This window comes from Quercus robur, chromosome 7, assembly GCF_932294415.1.
Source record: "Quercus robur chromosome 7, dhQueRobu3.1, whole genome shotgun sequence".
Taxonomy (NCBI): domain Eukaryota; kingdom Viridiplantae; phylum Streptophyta; class Magnoliopsida; order Fagales; family Fagaceae; genus Quercus; species Quercus robur.
In genome coordinates, this window is record NC_065540.1 from 50,047,395 (window position 1) to 50,069,674 (window position 22,280).

The window sequence follows — 22,280 nt, forward strand, 5'->3', positions numbered from 1 at the left end:
AAAGGGCAAACAAACAACTCCAAAACCAGAATTTAACTTTTTTTGAAACAAATTATGTATAGAATAAACACACTTTAAACCTAATATAGAAATGATTTCATTTTATTACTATATGCTGAGTTCTGAGTTCCCAAATAAAGAGCAAATTGACTTTGGAAGTTCACAGTACATAGACTTCCATATAAAATGAGTTTCACTCACACAACAGAAATTGTAGCAAGACTTATCCCCTATCATTCATTAAACGTGGATTTATAATGCAAATTTAAAAAAAAAAAAAAAAAAAAAAAAAAAAAAAAAAAACCCACAACCACCGGCCAACTCTCTCACTGACAAAACATGTAACTATCTCCAACTTCAAAAGTTTCGAGTACAAGATTTTTCTCTATAGGTAAAAGAAACAACATAATTATGCCATATCCCTGTTTTCCAATCTCATAAACCAGTTTTTATATTTGAGAACAAAATCTGCAAACAAAGATTGTAAAAGATGAGAAAGTTGAAAAGGAATGAGGATAGAGAAGAAGTAGTAGTTCATGAGCTACTTAGTAATGCTAGGATAAATATCAAAATAAAACCAACCAGGATGTTTACAGCCAGAAATAAATAACTCATAAATGGCAACCAACAAACAAATTTTCATTCCTTATATAATAAAATCGCGTACAAATGCAATACATATACAACCCCCCCTTTTAACAAAATAGAAGATGATGATAGTCAGATAACCACAAAAGAAATACATACTGACCAATTAAAAGAATTTGACCTGCCTGAAGTCTTTAAAACTAGAATCTGTGAGCATTACAAAAAGCAGGATCAGTTGAAAGTAAAGAAATAAAAGAATCACTCTTCAGATGGCATCACAATCAATACCGATGCTATCACAGCTATTGACCATCAAGGGCAGATAGCAAAATGCTAAGAAGACATTGCAAACCAGGCATGTTCTACCAATAAACCACAGATATCCAACTTAGAAGCAGAGATCGATATAATTAAGGAATAAGGATGCAGAAGAAGGCAGAAATTTCATTCTTTTAATCAGTTTGATCCCTAAAATAAATCAACTTTCTTCTTCTGCATGTCTTGCTTCCACCTTGGCAATTTATTGAAAGCTTCTTTGGTAATCCCAAATACAGACTGGAACTCCTCGTCTGACAGATATGCCTACAAATTTGGGGAAAAAAAATCATTAATACTGATTCTACATATGGAATAAAATGAAGGCATTCATAATAGAAACTACCTCTCTCCTCTTAAAATCAATTCCAGTCACTGGATTATCAGATTTTGCCTTTAGTTGATCATAACTGAATGTTCGACCACTTCCACTATCATTCTCCTGCACTGTCTCTTGCTTTGGTTCTGAATTCCCCCCATTGCTTTCAGATCTGGGTGCAACTTCCTCACTCTCCTTGATTTCTGCAACCTCTTGAGGTCCCTCTGATTCAGATTGATCATTTTCACTTTTTGTTTCTGCTGCAAGTACTCAAACATGCCAAACGTTCAAAAGTTTTAGATACAAACGAGCAAATACAAAGGTCAAAAATATAGTTTTTAGGGAAAAACAGTCACTAGGTAGTGGCCATGGCATTTCTTTTAAGACAAAAATACACTTCATACCCTATACCTTTTATCAATTGTCATTTTAGTCCGCTAAATTTAAAGATTATCATTTTCGTCCATTAATTTTGATCACTTGTCATTTAGTCCATTAAATTCGAACAATTGTTATTTTAGTCCACTAAGTTTAAAAATTGTCAAAAAAAAAAATTGTTTAAATAAATTAATAAATAATCTCTAAAGTTATTTTTTAATGTTAAAAATGTGAAATGACATTGTTTTAAAGGAGTTAACTGAAATATTACAAAATAGCAGCCTTGGAAAAGATAACTTTATGCAAACAATTCAGAGGTTTAATGTATTTATAGATGTATATTACTTGTAAAATAAAAGGGTAATCTCTTACTTACCAGGAGAGTTAGTTTCTGGTGGAGGACTGCTACTGGATCGAGTAGGAGATTCGTCAGACTTTTTTTCAGCTGTAAGAACAGATGAAAGAGCAGCTACTGCTGCTGCTCTTTGTGATCCTTGACCTCTGCCAGATGGCCTAGGAGCAGAAGTTTTGGCACCAGGGGATGAATTAAATGCAGAATTTAAGGCAGCCAGAGCTTCAGCCCTTTGCCTAGGTCCTTGATTTGACCCGTTGGATTTGTCCTGAAAATGGGATAGCACAAGAATTGATCAAGTATATGAATGTCCCAAACACATGCACATACATTGCCATTATTATCATTATCGTCAACTATAAAATTGATTCTATTTAGATATGTATAATAAGGGGAAAAAAATTGCAGAAGCATGAAATATATAGCAATGATGACAACAACCATACTTGCACCAAAATCATAAGCTAGCTTTAGGTTATATCTTGGAATGCAGATTGAATGCTACCATTAGATGTTCTTGAAAACCAAATAGACCACATTGACCACACAACTTTCCCAACTAAACCGTCCACTGAGAAAGAAGAAAAGGCAAAGGTTTTTCAAAATAACCAAAGCTTGCCCCACATAGCACACAGTCAAACAGAGCTGCTCAACTGAATGATCCTTACAAAATAGGGAAAGGCAGAGACTTATCCAACTAACTAAAGTTTGCCCCAGGTTTCCCCACTAGTACTTTTATGTTCACCAAGAAAATTGCTGATAGATGAAAACAAGTAATAATTAACATGAATAGAATTTGCGTAGCATGTCTATCTGAAAATTAAAAATAAAAAAGACTTAAATTACACTTTCTGTTCTTAACTGGTGGGGTTGTTTTTATTTTGGCTCCTCAAGTTTGAAACTTTTTATTTTGGTCCATCAAGTTTGATTCCGTTTTCAAAATAGCCATTCCATTCATATCTCTTGGAGATTTTATTTTGGCTCCTTAACTTCACAGGAGTTGCACCTTTTTTGGACCATTTATTTCTATTATATCTAATGGTGAAAAAACACTCATGGTCATGCCATTATTGTTCTCTAGAAATTAGTGATTTAAGGCATTAACTCTTCTCAATAGGGGAAAAAAACAGCATTAATTGAACCTTTCCACAACATCTTCTTCCTCTCTCAGAATCTTCTTGCTCTCATGCAAACAAATAGTATGGAAGCATATTCATCTCTCACGTCATGGTTAAGAAAAAATATATATAAACCTTAATTTTCCTTGTATCTTTCTCTCACAAAATATGTAAACCTTAATTTTCCTTGTATCTTTCTTGCAAACGGTGTTGCTGCCGCCTCATGGGAAGATTAATGTGTTCTAAATTATTTAGAAACACCAATGCCCACCTCATCAGCTCACTGGTTCAAGGAGTGCGTCATGGTGTGGCAGTGCCCCATCCAAAGCCACCGCTGTCAAGCACTCAATAATTTGATTTTGATAAGGAAGAAAAAAGTGGTTTCTAAAAGGCTAAAATTATGATTTGGGGAGTAAGAGGCAAAGGATGAGGTGAGATTATAATTTGCGTCGTGGTGCGGCAGTGCCTCATCCTTTGCTATATATGCAAGTATTTTTGCAGATCCATTTACATCAAATTTTACATAATCAAAGCTTAAAAGGTCCCACCAAAACCAAAGTCTTTTATATTTTGATTTTTCTATTAAGAACCCAACTCAGCCAAACTTTAGGGATTTTTGAATTGATGACAGCAGTAATTCATAGAACTCCAAAGCATAATTGCATATTACACAGCCTTCTGCATTACCTCAGTAACAGTCAATTCTTTTCACTCAAATTAATATTGATTTTTGTTGGCTCGTAGAAAGAACGTTGTTGTGCAAAAATATCTTTATTTCTGGTTGTTGAAGATTTTGTAGCAGAGATAGGGATGATTAGATGAAGAAGACATAGAACATGCTGGAGAAATTTTATTTTCTTATTTAAAGATCAAGGCTGAAGAGAGTTAATGTGGTTTGATTACAAATTTCTAGGACAATTATGATATGGCATGATTGTTTTTCCACCTTTAGATTTAATAGAGATCAATGGTCAAGAAAATGTGTAACTCTTGTAAAGTTACACCCAAGTGTCACTTGAACCCATCTCTCACTCTATATATGTATATATATGACGAAAATTTGTTGGCTTTTAACAGCCAAATCAAATCATGGAGAATGACAGAAGGACCATTTTGAAAACGGAATCAAATTTAGTCCAAAATAAAAATTAAAAAATTAAAAAATAACTTAAGGGACCAAAATGAAAATAACCTCAAACTTTACGGGTCAAAATTGTAATTTAGTCAAAAAAATATTCCCAAGGGAAATGCTTTTTCACATATGCATTTCATACTAAATGATTTGCACACAATATTTTGAAGTCATACATAACAGATGGTTCCCACCTGCAGATCCAGTGCTTATATAGCTTACTCATCAGTTCTTATGAGTTGTTGTATGATAAGTGAGTATGAATAGCATTCCTTTATTTCCAAAGGCCCAGAATTGCTGACCTCACCCACAAATAGGATTAATCACTGCCTACCAGAATTATGTATGGGAGATCTTGTTTCCCTTCAAACTTGTATAAAATCTGGCTAAATAAACTTTCTTGTCCTGTTGCCAGCTGAAAAGCTTTTCCCTAGAATTTTTCATATGAACTCAGAGAAAATTAATCTAATCCCTCAAATGGAATAGTGGCTTCTGATTCCTTTGACATCAGATACCTTCCTGAAAGTGAAACCTGTGAAATAGACATCTCTAAAGATGCAAAACCCTATTTCTCTGAAGATGCAAAATCCTCAAATGGAATGCTGCTGAGTACCCATTTTTGTATCATTTGCTAATTGCTATTCCTTATTTAATTTTATTTTTGTTTAGGGAATTGAACCCTAAGACCTACACAAACCCTAACCCTCACTTTACCACTAGAACTAATGATCAAGGGTACTATATAGCAAGATATCACTTTTAGCTTGGATGTATTATATCAAATATGAACTGATACATGCATAAAGTATCTTCCACAATTGCCTATCTGACACAATTGCCTAAAGAGGGGTCATTAATCATTATTGTTATTGAGGTACATCACACTAACCTCTCAAGGTTTACAGAAATGTCAGGAATTTATCTCCTACTTTCATAAATGACACTTTGCCCCTGATGCCTTTTTTTTTCTTTTTTCTTTTTTGCCATCTGACTAGTCTAATTAGTAGTGATTATTTAAGGTTACTTGGAAGGGAATTCAATTTGCAAAAAGGAACATTTTGTCAGGGGCAGATGTTTTAAGTTACGAGAGGTAAGTTCCTTCCAATTTAAATTTCTGCAAGGCATGCATCTCCTATTTTCAAGATAAAAGTATACAGATGCACCCCCCTTGGCAATGTTTCAGAACTTCTAGAAGCGGGCCTGCTGGGCCCCCTTACCGTATCCAATCCCAAGAGGTAACAAGTAAGTGTTGAATGATCAAATCTCTAGACCTCCCAATTGAACTCCAAATCAAAGGCTTTACTGGTCATATTATTCTACAATGACTTTCTTTTTTTCTTTGTGTGCCTTTTATTTGCTTATTTTTTTTGGGACAGGGAGGGAGGGGGGGTGTTCCAGAATCGGCCTTTACGCCCTAGTTTACATACATGCAACAGTGTAGGCTGCACCTCCTCAGACTACACTAATGAAGACATGATAGTTGGATACAGCTAAAAGGAATGGTGAAAAGATTTTTAGTAAACCAATACAGGCATTAGCAGTTTGTTTACCGTTTGGGTTGGTTTCCCAGAGGATGGATGGAATGCAGAGGATAAGGCAGCTAAAGCTGAAGCCCTTTGAGTTGGTCCTCCTTGATTCCCACTGGACTTATCCTGGCCCAGAAATAGCATAAAATATCACACCGTCACTTTACTATTTTTTTTTAAAAGAAGAAATTAAAATGATGTAGAGAGAGAGAGAGAGAGAGAATGGAAGCAAGAGAATTAACGTAGTTGAGCCTGATGACCTACGTCTTGAGTCGAAAGCCCTAAACAACATCTTTACTCTACTGAATTTGTTGTGTTACAATGAACCCAATGTAGGATATATAGAGGAATACATTAGATTTAGTATAGTAACCCTAAAACCACAATTGACTCTGGCATTACAAAACCACAGTAGCCCATGCTATTTACAAAGCAACGATCTACATACTTACAATAATATTTTAATATATAATATCCTGACATATTAGATTTTGTATATTTTGTAATTATTTAGGCTACTTCATGCCATTCTTTGCATTAGGTAGTCTCATTTCAATAAAATTCTTATTACTTTTCAAAAAAAAAAAAATTCTAATATCCCCTCAAACTTGAAGACGCCTTGACTTTGGAACATGAGCTCGTGAAGGAAGCCATAAATGAAAAAATTGAGTTTAGAATGGACCTGCTTTGGCATGAATTGGAACACGTGAGATTGTAGTGAACAATGACTGGCAACGAGGGATGGAAGTCAGAATACTATGGTCTATGACCAGAGGATGGGCAACGTGGGGTATATATTATGGTTTACGTAGTTATGGTAATATCTTAATTAATTGTATCCTAATTGATGCAATTAGCAGGATTTGACTTGTTGAGGTATCAACAAAACACAAATAAGCACAAACCTGAACACACACATAAGCACAAAACAGCCAATCATTATCATCATTACCGGCAACAAAATCAACATCAGACTTGAGGCTGTATACGGTCGAGTTAATTTGCTTGGAATAAATGATATCAATAAAAACAACTAAAATATCAATGATGAAAATGACATCAAAATCAACAATAAATAAGGTGATGTCACCAATAAAAAAAAATAGAGGGGTAATACTCATAGTTAATCACTAAAGTGAGCAGGTTTAAACTACAACTATGAATGCAAAATTCGAAATAACTCATATACTTACCTGATTTGCATTTGCATTAACATAAGATTCTATCTTAAAAATCTCTCAATGTAGCCGAACCATGATCTAAGGCAAACTAACAACAGTAATAGAAATAATAGCACCTTTTATGTTCTATATAAATACAATGACCACTAATTTAAGTTACAACTCTTAGCTTTTCCATATGTTTTTGTATACCTTCCTTCATTTCAGTTCACCAGGTCCATGATTATAATGTATAGGAGTAGGATTACGATTAATTTATAAGCAGACATCATGAACTCCTGAATATTTATTCCTTGTCTAAATTAGGAATAAGTTCATTTAACAAACAGAATTCCAAAAACGCCATTTAGAGGAGATTAACTTAAAATGGTGTTTACCTCCACAACATGGCCAATCCCAAACAACAGTGCTATCTTCTTTTGGAATGAGTTTCCTTGAACCTGAACAGAAATAGCAAAGTTTTTAACATGTACCCATGTCATCATAAATTTATGCTTCAAAAACAATACTAATTCTTCTGTCGGGGGGGTTGCTGCTATTCCTTTTCTCTTCTAAAGATTAGTTGATTAAACATTACCATTGAACAAATGGAATCTAATAATAATTATCATGTAAATACAATATCATAGTTCCACTTATAGACTCAATGATATTTACCTTATAGATGCCTCTCAAATTACTTACTTTTTCCCTATAAGTAATATCATTAAAATAGCACAAAGGGGCGCATCCCAAGTACATGGTAATTAGACATGAGATATTGCCTCTCAAATTACCATTTTCAACACACCCGTCATGAATGCTTCAAGTCCACTTACTAAGACATTATTTTATGCTTCCTCATTCTTGCAAAGTTCTTATCAATTCCTGCAGTTTCACTTGGTTGCTAACTATGGTTTACTTGTTGTTAAGACCCCCATAACTTGATCAAATGGGTGTAAAAGTGAATTAGAAAAGCTAAAACATTCACAACCTTGAGTGAGCATGCACGAACTCTAACCTAAAACGTTTACAAACTTGAATGAGGATGTCAAAAACTCTTACAATTGGGAATCTTTGAGTTCAATTATTTCCTACTTGACAGAAAGATATCACTTAATTTCACCCATATGGCTATACATTGGGTTGCATAGATTTTTTATTTTTAATAAGTAAAAAGAACAAAGTTCATCCTGAAAGTAACCCTTTTAAGTTTAAGCAATCTGAGAATTCTAAAAAAGAACATGAGGGAGTATTTCCTATCAACATCATCCGATCAAAAACTAACATCATCTCAACTTTGCATAGATATGACAAAAGAAACGTCTCTGCCTTAATTGTTCGCAATAAAGTAGGAAAAAGGATAAAAATTATTGCTAAACCAGAAAGATAGATATGTTGTTTCAGCACATACAACAGCTTTGTTCTGATCCCATGAAAAGTATGTTGTGAAGAAGCATGGTTCATTTCCTTCAGTGACTTTATATAGTGGTACATTTGAAGACAACCCCTCCAGAGATGCAGCCATCTCTATGTATTTCTGGAAAAAAAAAAAATATATATATATATATATATATAATTTCGTAACTGAGAACAATGATAAGGAAAATATGACAAAAGCCTAAACAGTTTAAGCAGTACCTGGCCAATTTCAAAAGCATTTTGCTTTTCTCTGGAGTCTACAGACTGACCAACCCAAACAAACACTTCAGCATGTGTGTCAAATACCAAGATATCCTCTGTCAACAGATCGTCCTGGGAAAAGTTGTAAACTTCCTCGACCTGTGCCATAATGTAGAAAATGAATATAGAAGCCACTGAAAACCTGAGCTAATATTCAAGGAAGACTAAAACTCACCTGAAACTTTCCTGGGTGGATCCATGTGACAACAAAATGATCAAAGTAAGCAGAGTTAGAATGGATAACGAGCACAATCAACAACTTATGAAACTCAGATTTGCCATTTGTCCATTCGTAGGAGAAGAAATTTTAATAAGAGGAATTATTAACTTAACTTATAGAAGAGAAATGATACCTTTATTAAAAGAGAATGTGAACAAGTGGGGATCTCTGACAATCTCCTGAGAAACTTTTTTGCTGGTGTAACTTTGTTTGCCTCCGAGGGGAAACCAGAAGGATGAGCTCTCTGTTCCTTCTTTAGCGTGTTTCAGAGCAACTCCTGGCTGAACAAGTTAAATAATTCTTGAGTTGGTTAACAACAATACATTAGGAAATAGTAGGGACTGATTTCTATATTAAGTTCCAAAAACTAGCTTAAGACTGCTAGAAGTATAAATTGTAAGCACGAGAATGCTGCTTCTTTTTTCCTCGTAGGTGTTAAGAATGAGAATGCTATGATGCCAATCCAAGGAATAAATTCCAAAACTCATACATTTGGTTTTGATTACCGTATTTATTTTCAAATTTTTCTACAAAGGGAAACAAACACCAATACGAAGTAAAGCGTCTAGATGTGATTGAATAAATTAACAAAGAAAGTTGGGATATACTCCAAATTCAACATAGCACTGTACTCAGTTACATACAACTTGAATCAGCATATAGTGCATACATACATACATGTATAGACAAAGATTAGCAACAAAGTAGCTTGGAAAAATCTCCTACAACTCACTACGTGGCGAATTATAAGACTATTTATGTGTTATTTAAACAGGTCATATGAATCATTAAAAAAGTCATGTGACTAAAATTATACATGGATGATCTCTTCAATTGCCACATAACGAGTTAGAGGAAGATAGCTAAAAAAATCGGTTTGGAGCTAACTTTTTTCCTATATATATATAATAGTATTATCACAAATTAGGAACATATAAAACAATTTTGACATTGCATTAAAGTTGTAGGTTTGGTTCTGTCTCACAACAACCTTCAATTTTCAACCACATAAGATTAAAATTCCCCCTAATAAAATTAGCAAAAGACAAAACTAACCAACCCAACCCACCCAATGCTCTGTTTGGTTGTCATCCAAGAAAATGTAGAAAAACATAACAATACTAGCCTGATTACCTTTTTCTATTTGGAAAAAGAACATTAAAGCTTAAATGATAAATTATTGATTGTCCCAAAAGCTTAAACTGCTAGGAAATGATGAATTTAATTATTCAACCATAATTCTAACACACCTCTTTGTGTGTGGGCCCATACTCCCCCTTAATAAGTGGGGCCCAACATGTGGATTTTTAACTTTTTAAATGGGAGTAGTAGAGTCATGGTTTGAATTTAGGATCAACTGCTCTAATGCCATGATAAATTACAAGTTGTCCCAAAAGCTTAACTTGCTAAGAAATGGTGTATTTGATCATTTAGCCATAATTCTAATGGAAAAAACATGTGAAAACTTACACAGAACAAATTTGACATTACAATTTTTTGTTTGCCCTTTTTCAATTAAAAAGCAAAAGTGAAAGGTCAGTTCATTCTACCATGTAGTTAGTTTGAGGCTCTATACTGAAATATAGTCAAGTTATTAACAAGTTGAGCCAACTTGGTCTTGCTTTTGACTTTTTAAAATGATGCCTCTACATTTCAAAGCCACAATGAGTTAGAGTAAAGCCAATAAAAGAATAGTTTTGAGTTATAAGAATACCCTCAAAAACTCTGAAACTTTTGCAGCTAACTGCTGCTGCTCAAAGGTGCTTTGATTTCCATGCCAGGAGAAAATTGAAGAGCCAGATTGAAGGACAAAACACTCCATAGAGTTCAATGATGTTGCGGCCTAAACAAGAATAAAACATATATATGTATATTTCTGTTAGAATAACATCTAGATGACTCATATGATGATCAATGTCTTGCAACTATGCAACTTAAGAATGCTTAGTATTCGAAATAGAGAAAGGAAACGGGGAGTTAGCAGCATTGCTCATGTTACTCGTATTTCTTGTTCACTTACCTTATAATCATATTGTAAACAAAATTTTATATATTATCACCAGCCTCTTCACACGTGTTTAGAGGCTTATTTCGATTAACATATATATACTTTTTAGGTCATAAAACTCTAACATGTTCAGAAATCATGTTTTCAAATATAAATATTTTAGGGTGTTAGAAACTTTAAATCTTTGACAAAATGAATTTAAAAAAAAAAAACAAATAAAGTGCTTGTGAAACCATCACTTACAGGCAGTTATAACCTCCTCTTCTCCCACAAAAAGCAGGGTAGGTGGGGCTCTTGAAATTACCGTTATAACTACTTCTAGTCACAGTTTAGTTTTGGAAAAAAGAAAAAAGAGACAAAAGAATTGCATTGTGTTTTAAATTTAAAATGTGACCTAAATTTTAGGCATTTGAAAAATCTTATTTTCCTTGTTTAACCTTATAATTCGATTTTTATTTTTTAACAAAAAAATAGCGATTATGTGTGAGGGTATTTTGGAGCATTAAAAGTGGAAACCAAAAGGTTCTATTCTCTTAATAATAGTATAGATGTAATACTAAACCAATAGAATGGAAAATGATATCAAAATTTGACATGTCATAATGTTGTGCTAATAAAAGAAAAAATATACACATTTTTATGGCCAATGATAGATTCAACAATCAAAACATTGACCACTGGAACCAAAGAAATAGGCAAAAATTATGGTTTCCAAATCACTAACATGTAAAGCAATATTGAAGAAAAAAGCCAGTACATTCAAACAAAAAATTTGTCTACAGACAGAATATTTTAAAAACCATAGAAAATTTGATTGATTTAAAACATACTGCATCAACTTGCACTGCTTTATTGTTATGAGTGGAAGTTCCCGATATTTGAATGAGTGCGACAGAATCCGCCGTGTAAGTTTCATCCGTCAAACCTTTGTCAGCTATAAATTTTTTGTAACCAGAGCTCAAGCCTCCCTAAAGTTGAAAACCAATCAATTACCACTGTTAGCTACGAATCCCACTATCATATCACATTATTAGAATTAAATCTTGATATTCAAGGTGAATTTTTGTGCAAGCTAAGCAAGTACCTTAAGGACCACCATAGGTTGAAAAAGTGCAACAAATTGTGGTGGCTCTTTACCTTGAAATATGCGACCCTGCAAGAATCACTCATTACATGCAAGTATAAAGGGTCACATTCCACAACTTGTATAAAGATAATATGCTACCTGAACAGGTCTCCCTTTTAATGAGTTGAACATTGTACTAGCCAACCGAGTAGCCATCTTTTGGTCCTCCTGGATTGGGGAATATAATCAAGTCATTATATTAATAGTTATAATTTTTTTTTTTTTTAAAGTAACCAACAACAGGGAGTGCAAGTTATAAGTTGAAATACAAATAATTTGCAAGAGTAGGGACAGCACAAAATGGTGCAGCATCATGATTCAACCTTATGATGACTCATATGAGGTGAGAGTTAAAAATTATACAGACACAAATGAACCTACATGCACACATTTTCACCATCCCAGTAACAAAGAAAGTTTGAAGTTGCAAATATTATAGCTTATTGGAAAAAGACACACATAACCATGTAGTACAAGATCTTAGATTCTTACTAATACATTATCAAAACTGCAAAATTTTCATAAAATATGTAAAATTAAAAAGAAGGGCAAATTGCACTTCTCTCTTACCCTCCCCCCCCCCCCACCCCGGGGCGGCGGTCTAAAGTATAGGGCTGTTGCAATGTCCCCCTTTACTTTAAAACCTAGTAATATTTCCCCCCTTATTTTATCGTAATGAGCACTCAACCCCTCCGTTAGCATTTTTTTTGTCAAATTAATGGATTTTTTTTTTTTTTGAAAAATGTCTGGACATGCACTAACAAACGTTGATATTGTGCATGTGTTATGTTTCTTATTGGAGGGTATTAGGGACACCATTGTGCATGTGATGCTTAGTTTTGGTAGTGTATTAAAAAGAAAAATGTAAAATTAGTTGTCCCAAGCAATTTGACATGCAGGAACACAGATGATGAAAAATATTTAGATGCTTTCCCCATAACATGGCTCGCTGACTGCAAAATTAGTTGTCTTTCAGTTGGTACGTAATGGTCAAGACCAAAAACAACAACAGGGTACAAGAAGTGAGAATTGAGGATAGCTCAATTGGCACCTCTTGGTATTTCCAACAAAGATGTTTAAGGTTCAACCCCCCCCCCCCCCTTCCCCCATTGCAAGTATTGAATTTATTAAAAAAAAAATTGAACGAAAAATAAATAAATAAATAAAAAATAAAAATCAGAGTGGAGGCGAAGTCATGGGTTTAAGATTCACTGGGTGCTTGTGTAATCTATCATTAAAAAAAAAAGGTACATGCATGGTGAATTGCATATTAATTCCAGAAAGGGTTCGAAAATACATCTCTCTGCATTGTATATTACAAGAACTGCATGCAACTGTATGAAGCCATTCTTTTAAAAATTTCAAACCCAAAGTAGAACGATGTAATTTACCTCAATGCTGTCCTTTCCAAACCAACAGCACAAAAGGTAGTCTTCTTTCCTATCACCTGAATGGTAGGTATAGAGAACAATGTAGCAATCCCCACTATAAAATTTACCAACATCCTCTTTAGGCAATGGAGTCTTGGCACTACCATTGATGCGCCATACCTACGGAAAAGGAAATAGTCCATAGGTAATGTTTTGAACATTAATCCATTCAAACCAGCCAATTAATCAATTCATTTCCAAATGCAATGATAAAAAAAAAAAATTATTAACTAGACCTCCATCTTTCCGCATCCCTCAAGCAAAGGTGGGACTTCCTCATTTACAGGCACACCTTTTGTCATGCCCTTGACACCAACCCCTTGTTGCTTCAACAGAGCTAGCAATGTACAAAATGAAATATTCAACAAGATTGACCGGATATTCCAATTTAATTTAGGGATGAGGAAATGATCACTACCTGCCACTTTGCCTCTTCCTTCCTCATTCCCAGGAGTGGCAGAACCTGAGGGCCAAGAATCAAAGTTGGACTTAAATGAACGCGTCTCATGACCTTGAATAAGCCGGGTAATACGTGTAGATTTTGGCCTATTTTGACCAGTGAGAAATTCCTGAAGATAAAAATTGAAGTTTAGAATCCTTATTTTCATTAAGAAATGGAGAATTGGATGCTACGCTACTACCTCAGCCACTTGGACAGCAGCTTTTCTCTCCTCCACTTGCGTTACCCGGCCAATCCAAATAAATACCTCAGCACCACAGTCCAGTAGATAGCATTTGTTGTTTTCCAACAGGGATTTGGATAGTCCACTTTCTACTATCTTCACCTGTCCATCAGTGATGCTGTCGAAACCAGCAAGCCAAGTTAAAATTATGTTAATAACTTTAGTCATCATGAAACACTGGCATGCTATCTTTCATCCAAACAAGGAAGAAAATGATGGGGCAAGAGCAACCATTAAATACCTTTTTCATCAAAAAAAAAAAAAAAAAAAACTAATATATACCTTTTAAAATCATAGTCCCTCCATCCTAATTTGAGTGTCTTGGTTTGAAAAGGCAGGATGTTTAATAAAGTTAAAATGTGTCCTGATTGGTCTTTTGAATTACTATTGGATAATATTGGAAGATGAAGGTTTAAATGCTTGACTTTTTGAAAGTGGATACTTACTCAGGGACGTTCCAAAAAGAAAGCAAGACATTTAATATGGAATGAATGAAATAACAAATAATGAAAAGAACAAAAGACAGGCAAGAAATTCATTTAAGTTGTTAATATATATCACTATCAGCCTCTTGATTAGATGCTTGACCTCAAGGACAATATTGAAGACGTAAGTAATATCATTTACTCTTATACCAGTAAGTCATAAATGCAAACAAAATTAGATTTTTTGAAGCTGCCTGACAAATATTTAAAATCAACTTGTGATCTTTTCCTTCCTTTATTTTCTTTCTTTTTTTTCCCGTGAAAATTTCTGTTGGATGTTATTGAAAGTTATGTAAAGACACCGAGAAAAACTCCTTGAAAATATCAAAGCTTCCAAAGGAAGCATAAGAAGGGGGAAAACACACACACACGACAGAGCAACTTCTTCATAGAACCTGCAACGCAATTAGCTAACCGTTCTAATTCTTCCTTTAAGAAAGCAGTTAATGTATTAGCTATCCAAACTTAAGACCTTAAACTTTAATAGAGCTTCTAGAAAGCAGAAAAAATATGATTGACAAAATCAAATCAACATCTAGCCATTTTTCCATAGCTCTCCTCCATATTAGCAACATAAAATTCTTCATCTTTGTATAGAAAAAACTATATAATGAGAGAAAAAGGGCATGTATTTCACTGTAACTTGATTCATTAATTACTCTATAGAGATTAGAGTAAGTTAAAGAGCCCATCTGAAGTTGCTATTTGGTGGTTAGGATAGAACTAACAGCAAATTTACAGTAAGGAGATGGCACAGCCTGATATTATTCAAATGTGTTGCTGCAGGATGACATTGCAACTCTATAAGCATACTCACTAAAAATAAATATTTTTGTGTGTGCGTAGAGAGAGAGAGAGCATAGGGGATCAGAAGCAAATGAAGATGGAGGATCAACTGGGTTAAAAAACAGTTCATGATTGAGCATTTCTGAATCTGTAAATATTCAGACTTAATGAGAACAGATAGAGATGCAGACTATAGCCACCGATCAGAAACTCTCTGTACAAAGGAGAAGGGAAATGATTCCCAGCCAGGTTAATACTGTAGCACATACAAAATGCATTATGGAAGTAGCAGTTACCATGTAGATGCAAAATTAAACCTTCCAAATGTCTGCTCTCTCAAAGGGCCAAAATAATATAAACTAAATAAGTTGCAATTCTTTTTCTTTTTTTCTTTTTTGTTTTTGGAAGAGAGAAAGTGGGGAGGGGAACAAGTAAACCGCATGTGCATAACCACCACAGACTCTAAAAGTCTACTTCCTGCACCACAGGGCACAGCTTTGTAGTTTAAAATTCTTAGACATGTATCTGCTTTCCATTTCCACATGCTGCTATGACTTACCATAATATAGAAGTAAAAACAAAGAGAAATATAAAAGGAAGAAAGTTTACTGGAGAAAGCCTCACTATTACGTACAAAGAAGAAGATGAAATAAAATACCTATAAAGTTTAGCAGGAGTGGCCTCAGGAATAATGTCATCTTCACTAGTGACCTTTTTTCCAATAGGAGCAAAACCACCAAAGAGGACCCAGAACTCACCAGAGTCTGACTCAGTATCCAACTTCCCATCATCTGGCATGGTGAACACCATTAAGAACAACCAAGTAATCAAATGAAGAATTGAGAACCATGGGTACAACTAAAAATGAATGAAAACAAAATAGTGGTAGGAATAAGAATAATAGAAAGAAAAATAGCATCATAACAATCATATATACATGTGACCTTACCAACAATTGCAACATCACAAGTTCCCACGTGATACTTTTCCTTCAAAAACTGAATTACTTCCAAGGCCTTGGCCCTTTCCTGGATATTGGAATTTGCACCATTGAACTGATAAATCTTATTCTGAGTGTCCAGGATAAATACATCATCATGATTCAGTGAGGATCGAGCAAAAGGGACCTGCACAAGCAAAATGGAGAATGATGATTCCTTGATCTGTGAAAATCTACATCTAAAGTTCATTGAATTAATGAAGTTAATTTGCAGTGCCTGCTTCATTCTGACAACTCGTTTTCCTCTACAGACATACAACCGTATTTCAAATACGTCTTCCTCAGGCGTTTTAAATCCAGATGCAACACCACCCTCCAAAGGTATGATACAAGGTTTAAAGTATGACAAAAATTTGTCAGATTCATAGCCTTGTATTTCCCTGTGCTGCACTGCACGTCCCCCAAGAACCGCATCAAGTTCAACAGTTTTTAAAGCTGCTGTTCCGGATTCATCCTATAAGAATTTATAAGGATTAGTGAGATTATGTTTTCAGGTCAACTCTTAGCTTATATGAACACGAAATCTTAAAGGCTAGTTCAAACTCCAAATGAAGAAAAAAATGGAAAATGGCACACCTGACTTGAATCCTTCCCAATCCAGAAGTGTATGTCTAAGGTATAAGCACCTCCTTTGCCTTGTGCTGTCTACAGAAATATATGACAGGTAAGCAAGTAAATATATATGAAAGACAAAGATTACATTTCAGAAGGATATGGGGCCCCATCCACCTCCCCCACCCCCTTTTTTTTCTCTTTTTTCATTTATCTAATCAACAAATGACAAAGACAGAGAGAAGAGCACTGGATGCAGTTTGTACCTGCAAGACAATGTAACAATCCCCCATGTAGAATTTTCCATATTCAGACTTTGGCAATGGAACGGGCTGAAAGTTCTCAATTCGCCAAATTTCAGTTCCTCTGTAAGATGTTAAGTTTAACAACTAAAATGAAAAGGCAGCATGTTCAGCATATAAGTAATACTGTATAATGTTCACTCCTCTCTTGCATACAAAACAAAAAAGAAATACGTAAACAAACACTGTGCACAAGTTCATTACTTATGCCACTACTCATAGTAAGGATACACTCTTTGACCAGCTCCCTGAAATGCAGGATCCAATTTCGCAGAGCTAGACATTGCCTGAAAGCCTTTTTGGTACTGTATCTCCCAACTAAGACAAAAAAGATGTTCTTTGAACTCCTGTGTTTTGGTAGTCTACAGATTCCACAAGACTCAACTGCACAAGAGAAGAAGTGGGGAGATTAAATAGATGTCAAGAACAAACTCAACAAATCAGATGCCTGCTATCTATGTTGTAGCTGTAGCTACCAACAGTCTAAATGTCTATTAACCACATTAGATAAGCAGAGGTTACAGAAAAGAGAGAATCGTATAAGGGAACAATAAAAATAAAAATAAAATAAAAACAAGGGAAGAATTAGCAGAATGTAAATACAATCAGGCACAAATGTCTTACTTATCAAAAAAAAAAAAAAGTGCATCATGTTATATTCATTTTGCTTGTATGGTTCCACTACATACAGAGATCACAACAAAGTAACAGTTTCACAGCAAATAAATTCATTTTGTGCAATTGCAACATCAAGGTAAAGAATTAAGAATGGCCCAAGCAAAAAAGCAACATAATTTTCAATTAGTCAGAAAAAAAGTGGATCAGCATATATACTACAAGAAAACTTCATAGAGATCATAAAACATATATATTGTCTCTACGAAAGTTATTATTATTGGAAGTGGATACCTTCTCATAATGGTTCATATGAACTGCCAGTATCTACCACGTCTGGGTTCAGCCCACATCCCCATTAAGTTAAAATAATAAATTACTAAAACTCACATACAGAAACCCTCCATAATAAACACATGTGCCACTATGCCAGATCCCTATTTTGTAACAAGCACATGCATAAGTGTTAATGTCTAACTGCTGCATTGTGTCTGATACACTATGATTGGAATTCAAACATCTCAATTCTTTACCGTCAGGGTCTTGCATCTGCATTGGATTTGCAATCTTAAATCTGGTTTACATTTTACCTCATGTCTGGTTCCAATTGTCAAAATCAGAAGCAATGGGGGAGCCAGAAATATTTTCTAAGGGGGGCCAAAGTGGAAATATCAAGTGGTGGAAAAGATTCCAAAAATTTTGGGGAGGGGCAGGCAATTATATATATATATATATATATATATAAATATAAGGTAAGTAACAGTATACAAATCATATACTGTAAGGATGATCAAATGAAAGTAAAATAATCAAGAAATCCAGCATGAGTTGGGAGGGGGGGGGGGGGGGAAATTATGTTAAAAGCAATAATGGAATATTTTTTAATAAGTAATTATTGGGAATGTTAAAATGCAGGGGACCATAACCTCCCTGCTCTGCACCAGCCTTGCCTACTCTGCCATTTATCACAAGTCATCTTGGAGTAGGCTGATATTAGAGAACTCTCCCCTTTTCTTTTTCTTCTTTGATAAGTGCTGAAGAGAACTCTCCCCTTTTCTTCATCACATGAATAGAATCCACAATAGTTGGCTTTCCTACCGTAAATATTCTCCAAGATATTGCTCTTCAAAGTTCAGCTGTCTCTTAGCTATTTCAATGGCCCTCCATTCACAGTGATATATCAGCTAAGACATAATAAAATTCCACCTCTTCATACCCTAAACATGGCCCTATATGCATGACAAAGCAATTGCATGGAATTATGCTTGAGCAAGATCAGTGTCCTATAACTCCCATAGCTTTTATACTCCAATACTACCTCTCTTTCTTGCTCTCTCTTTTATATGCTACTCCACAGCTATTCTACCAGTTGCTCTACCAATTCGAGCCACTTATTCATTATGAAAAAACTTCTTTTAATAGAAGAGCAACTGTTTAGATGTTCTATTCACATCATGATATCTTTATGATCCAAGTCCCAATATGATAATGGTCCTTCCAAAGATTTCATACTTAGCTCATCCTCTTTTAATTATTAAAAGACACATGATCCAGAAGGAATTTTTATCTAGAGTCAGTGTCATCATTGGAATTTCACGTTTCTACATATATATCCCAAGACCAACTTGTGAACTACTCCCATCAAGAGAACTGTCAACTAATAACATTATATTTTGAGTGTTTTCTCACCATGTATCCTGCATGCATATCTTACCAAAGAATTGAATTGAAGTATAAGTATCAAACAATCAACAACAAGCATTCTTATTTAGTAGCAAAAATGATGACCCTTCTTAATGTGAATATATCCTTGGAAACTCCAGACAGTTAGGCAACCAATCTATTATTGAAACTAAATCTGCATATTCCCATATCAAGTAGACAAGAGCCACCAAAGCCATGTCCAGAGGTTGCCTACCATCTTACATTACCGCTTGAAGCAAAATGCAATGAAACCAAGTTGTAAAGTTCCCCGTGTTAAGGATGACCCTCAATCCATTCTTGCTGCAAATCATATCATCCCATTTTTCTTTTGATAGTTAAGTTACATAACCACCCTACAAATCATATCATCCCTAGAAAAGCTCGCTCAAAATCAACATTGGAATCCATGTCTTCAAAGTCTGTCAAATACTCTCATAACACCAAAAATCTTGAAAATAGATTAGAGCAGTAATGACTATACATGACACGGCTACATTGAGATTCCAATCCAGAATGGATAATCTAGCAATTATGTTCTTCAAGACTGACCCATAATGCTTTGATCACGATACATTGATGAAACTATCATACCCAATACACAAAACTCTCACTTTCTCAGGGTCTGGGAGAGGTGATTGGTAGGCAGCCTTACTCTTTTTTTTTTTTGAGAGGCTGATTCCAAACTCAAACCTACTATCTGCTTTTGGTGGAAGGCACTTGCCATCGCACCAAGGCTTGACCTATAATCATAATCAAAAACCCAAAAAACAATTATAAATCACTGGATTTACTCCAATGCAAAAAGCTCAATATGTTTGGATCTCCTTGATTTTTTTTGACTCAGTTTCATAATCAACCATCTATATCACAAATACAAAAGCCATCCTAACAGACTTTTACAAATAACCATTCAAGTTACAACATAAATTCAAGTGAGGACAATAACACATAAAGGCTGGATCAAACAAGTAACAGACGAAGAACAAAGTTCATAGATGATCAAGCAAATTACCAACGATAAACAACAACAAAAACCCACATACCCCATCAGATCAGAGCTCAAACTGAATACAAAAACGCAATAAAAATAAAATTAAAAACAACGAAAACCCATTAAAATTATAAGAAATTAAGAACGACCCAGATCAATAAACATGATCATAAATCAGAAAAAAAACGATGAAAGAAGGCGATCGAATTACAAGTACGTAAGGAAAGAGATCTGGCAGAAAAAAAAGTTGATCAGAGTGAGAGTGTGATTGAGAGGGTACCTGAGATCGTGGTGGTGTGGCAGTGATGATGGGAAGGTGAGAAAGAGGAAAGAAATGGGAGTTATGTTATGTGATGGGAGAAGGACGAGCTTGCGAGGCTGGCAATAAAGAAAGAGAAAAGAGGGAGTTGTAAAGAAAAGTGAATTATTGCTGTGCGTTATGTTATGGGGTTTCTCTCTCTAACTTTTTAGGCTTTTGAGGATTGGATTGTTTGTAATTTCAGAGCGACAGAGAGAGAGAGAGAGAGAGAGAGAATATGAATGAATGAAATATGATGATGATGATTGTGTTGTGAAGAATGAAGAGAATGGAAGAAACGAGAAAATGAGTCTGTGAGTGAAAATGGAAATGGATATGGGGAGAAAGAGTCGTTATTTTAAGGCAAAGATACGGTGACGGGTGGCACCGTCCATGTCATCTGTTCTCTTTTGCTTATATTTCTATCTTTTCTTTTCTTTCTTTCTTAACCTTTTTTTTTCCTTGTTATTGTCTTTATTTTTTTATTTTTTTATTTTTTGCCAACAAAGAGATTTATGTGAATCAGGTATCCCATAAATTTAAGACGTATCAATAAAATGATGGTGTGACTTGGTACTAAGAGTTTTTATATTGCTTTATTTGATGCTTGATAAGAGTTGAACATTTCAAGTAGTGAAACTTCAACAAATGTGTTGTGTTCACAATGATAACTTCATCAAGACCCTGATAATATATGTAGTATTATCAATTTTCGTCATATGATGTTGGGTCGATGAGTTTATACTGGTGACCCTCTTTAAAAATAAGGATAGCCTTTATTGATATAAAGATGAAAGAGTCACTTGAGACAGTTTAATCATGTTTAAAGGAAAGTGAGAAAAAAAAAATAACATTAGTAGAAATTAGGAAAAAAATATATGTTAATTAAGAAAGTAATAGAGAGTATGATTTCAAATAAAATAGAATAGAGGAAAAGAATACATGTGGCCAACTCTAACTAATTTGTTGAGAATCTATAATCAGTCAATCCCAAATTTTTAGGACAAATACTTTGTTATTGTTGTTGTTGTTGTTGTTGTTGTAACTATCCCTAACAGTTAACATACTTATGGACTAAATTTTTTTTTATAAATATTTGAACATGGCATTAGGGTGGGGTGTAAGAAAAGAAAAAAATGAGGAGAAAATAATGGAGTGAAATAGATTAAAATAGAATTGTTAAGAATATTCTATTCATTTCCTTGTTTAAGATTTAGTAAGAATAAATAGAATAGAATGAAATAGAATAACTATAAAAGAGTGCCTATTCTATATTATTTCCTATTTTGAGGGGCAACAAACAAAAAGTGAATGGTATAATAACAGGTGAGTGGTATGATTGTAGTTATAAACTGTATCATTTTCCTTTTCCTTCCTCATTTCATAAACTCTAAAGTAGGTTACAAAGTTATATCGTATTCAATTTCATTACACTCTATTCTTTATGAATTTGTCTATTCCATTCAATTCTGTTCTTTAAAAAAAAAAGTTATATCATATTCAATTTCA

At 34.3% G+C, this 22,280-nt stretch overlaps 1 protein-coding gene across 1 annotated transcript; it reads right to left on the reverse strand.

The window, feature by feature from the left end:
* Positions 1-618: 618 nt before the first annotated feature.
* Positions 619-21,108, reverse strand: LOC126693789 (villin-2). The gene is made up of 24 exons (XM_050389918.1): positions 20,754-21,108; positions 17,395-17,547; positions 17,128-17,227; positions 16,886-16,954; positions 16,527-16,763; positions 16,259-16,436; positions 15,968-16,100; positions 13,997-14,156; positions 13,774-13,924; positions 13,592-13,692; positions 13,317-13,475; positions 12,025-12,093; positions 11,884-11,952; positions 11,630-11,767; positions 10,506-10,634; positions 8,925-9,072; positions 8,747-8,757; positions 8,530-8,670; positions 8,303-8,428; positions 7,287-7,349; positions 5,753-5,854; positions 1,977-2,220; positions 1,250-1,482; positions 619-1,170 (listed from the first exon to the last, which is right to left on the reverse strand). Exons 2-24 carry the CDS (start codon positions 17,445-17,447, stop codon positions 1,057-1,059), a joined length of 2,928 nt encoding a protein of 975 aa, XP_050245875.1. The 5' UTR covers positions 17,448-17,547; positions 20,754-21,108; the 3' UTR covers positions 619-1,056.
* Positions 21,109-22,280: the final 1,172 nt, after the last annotated feature.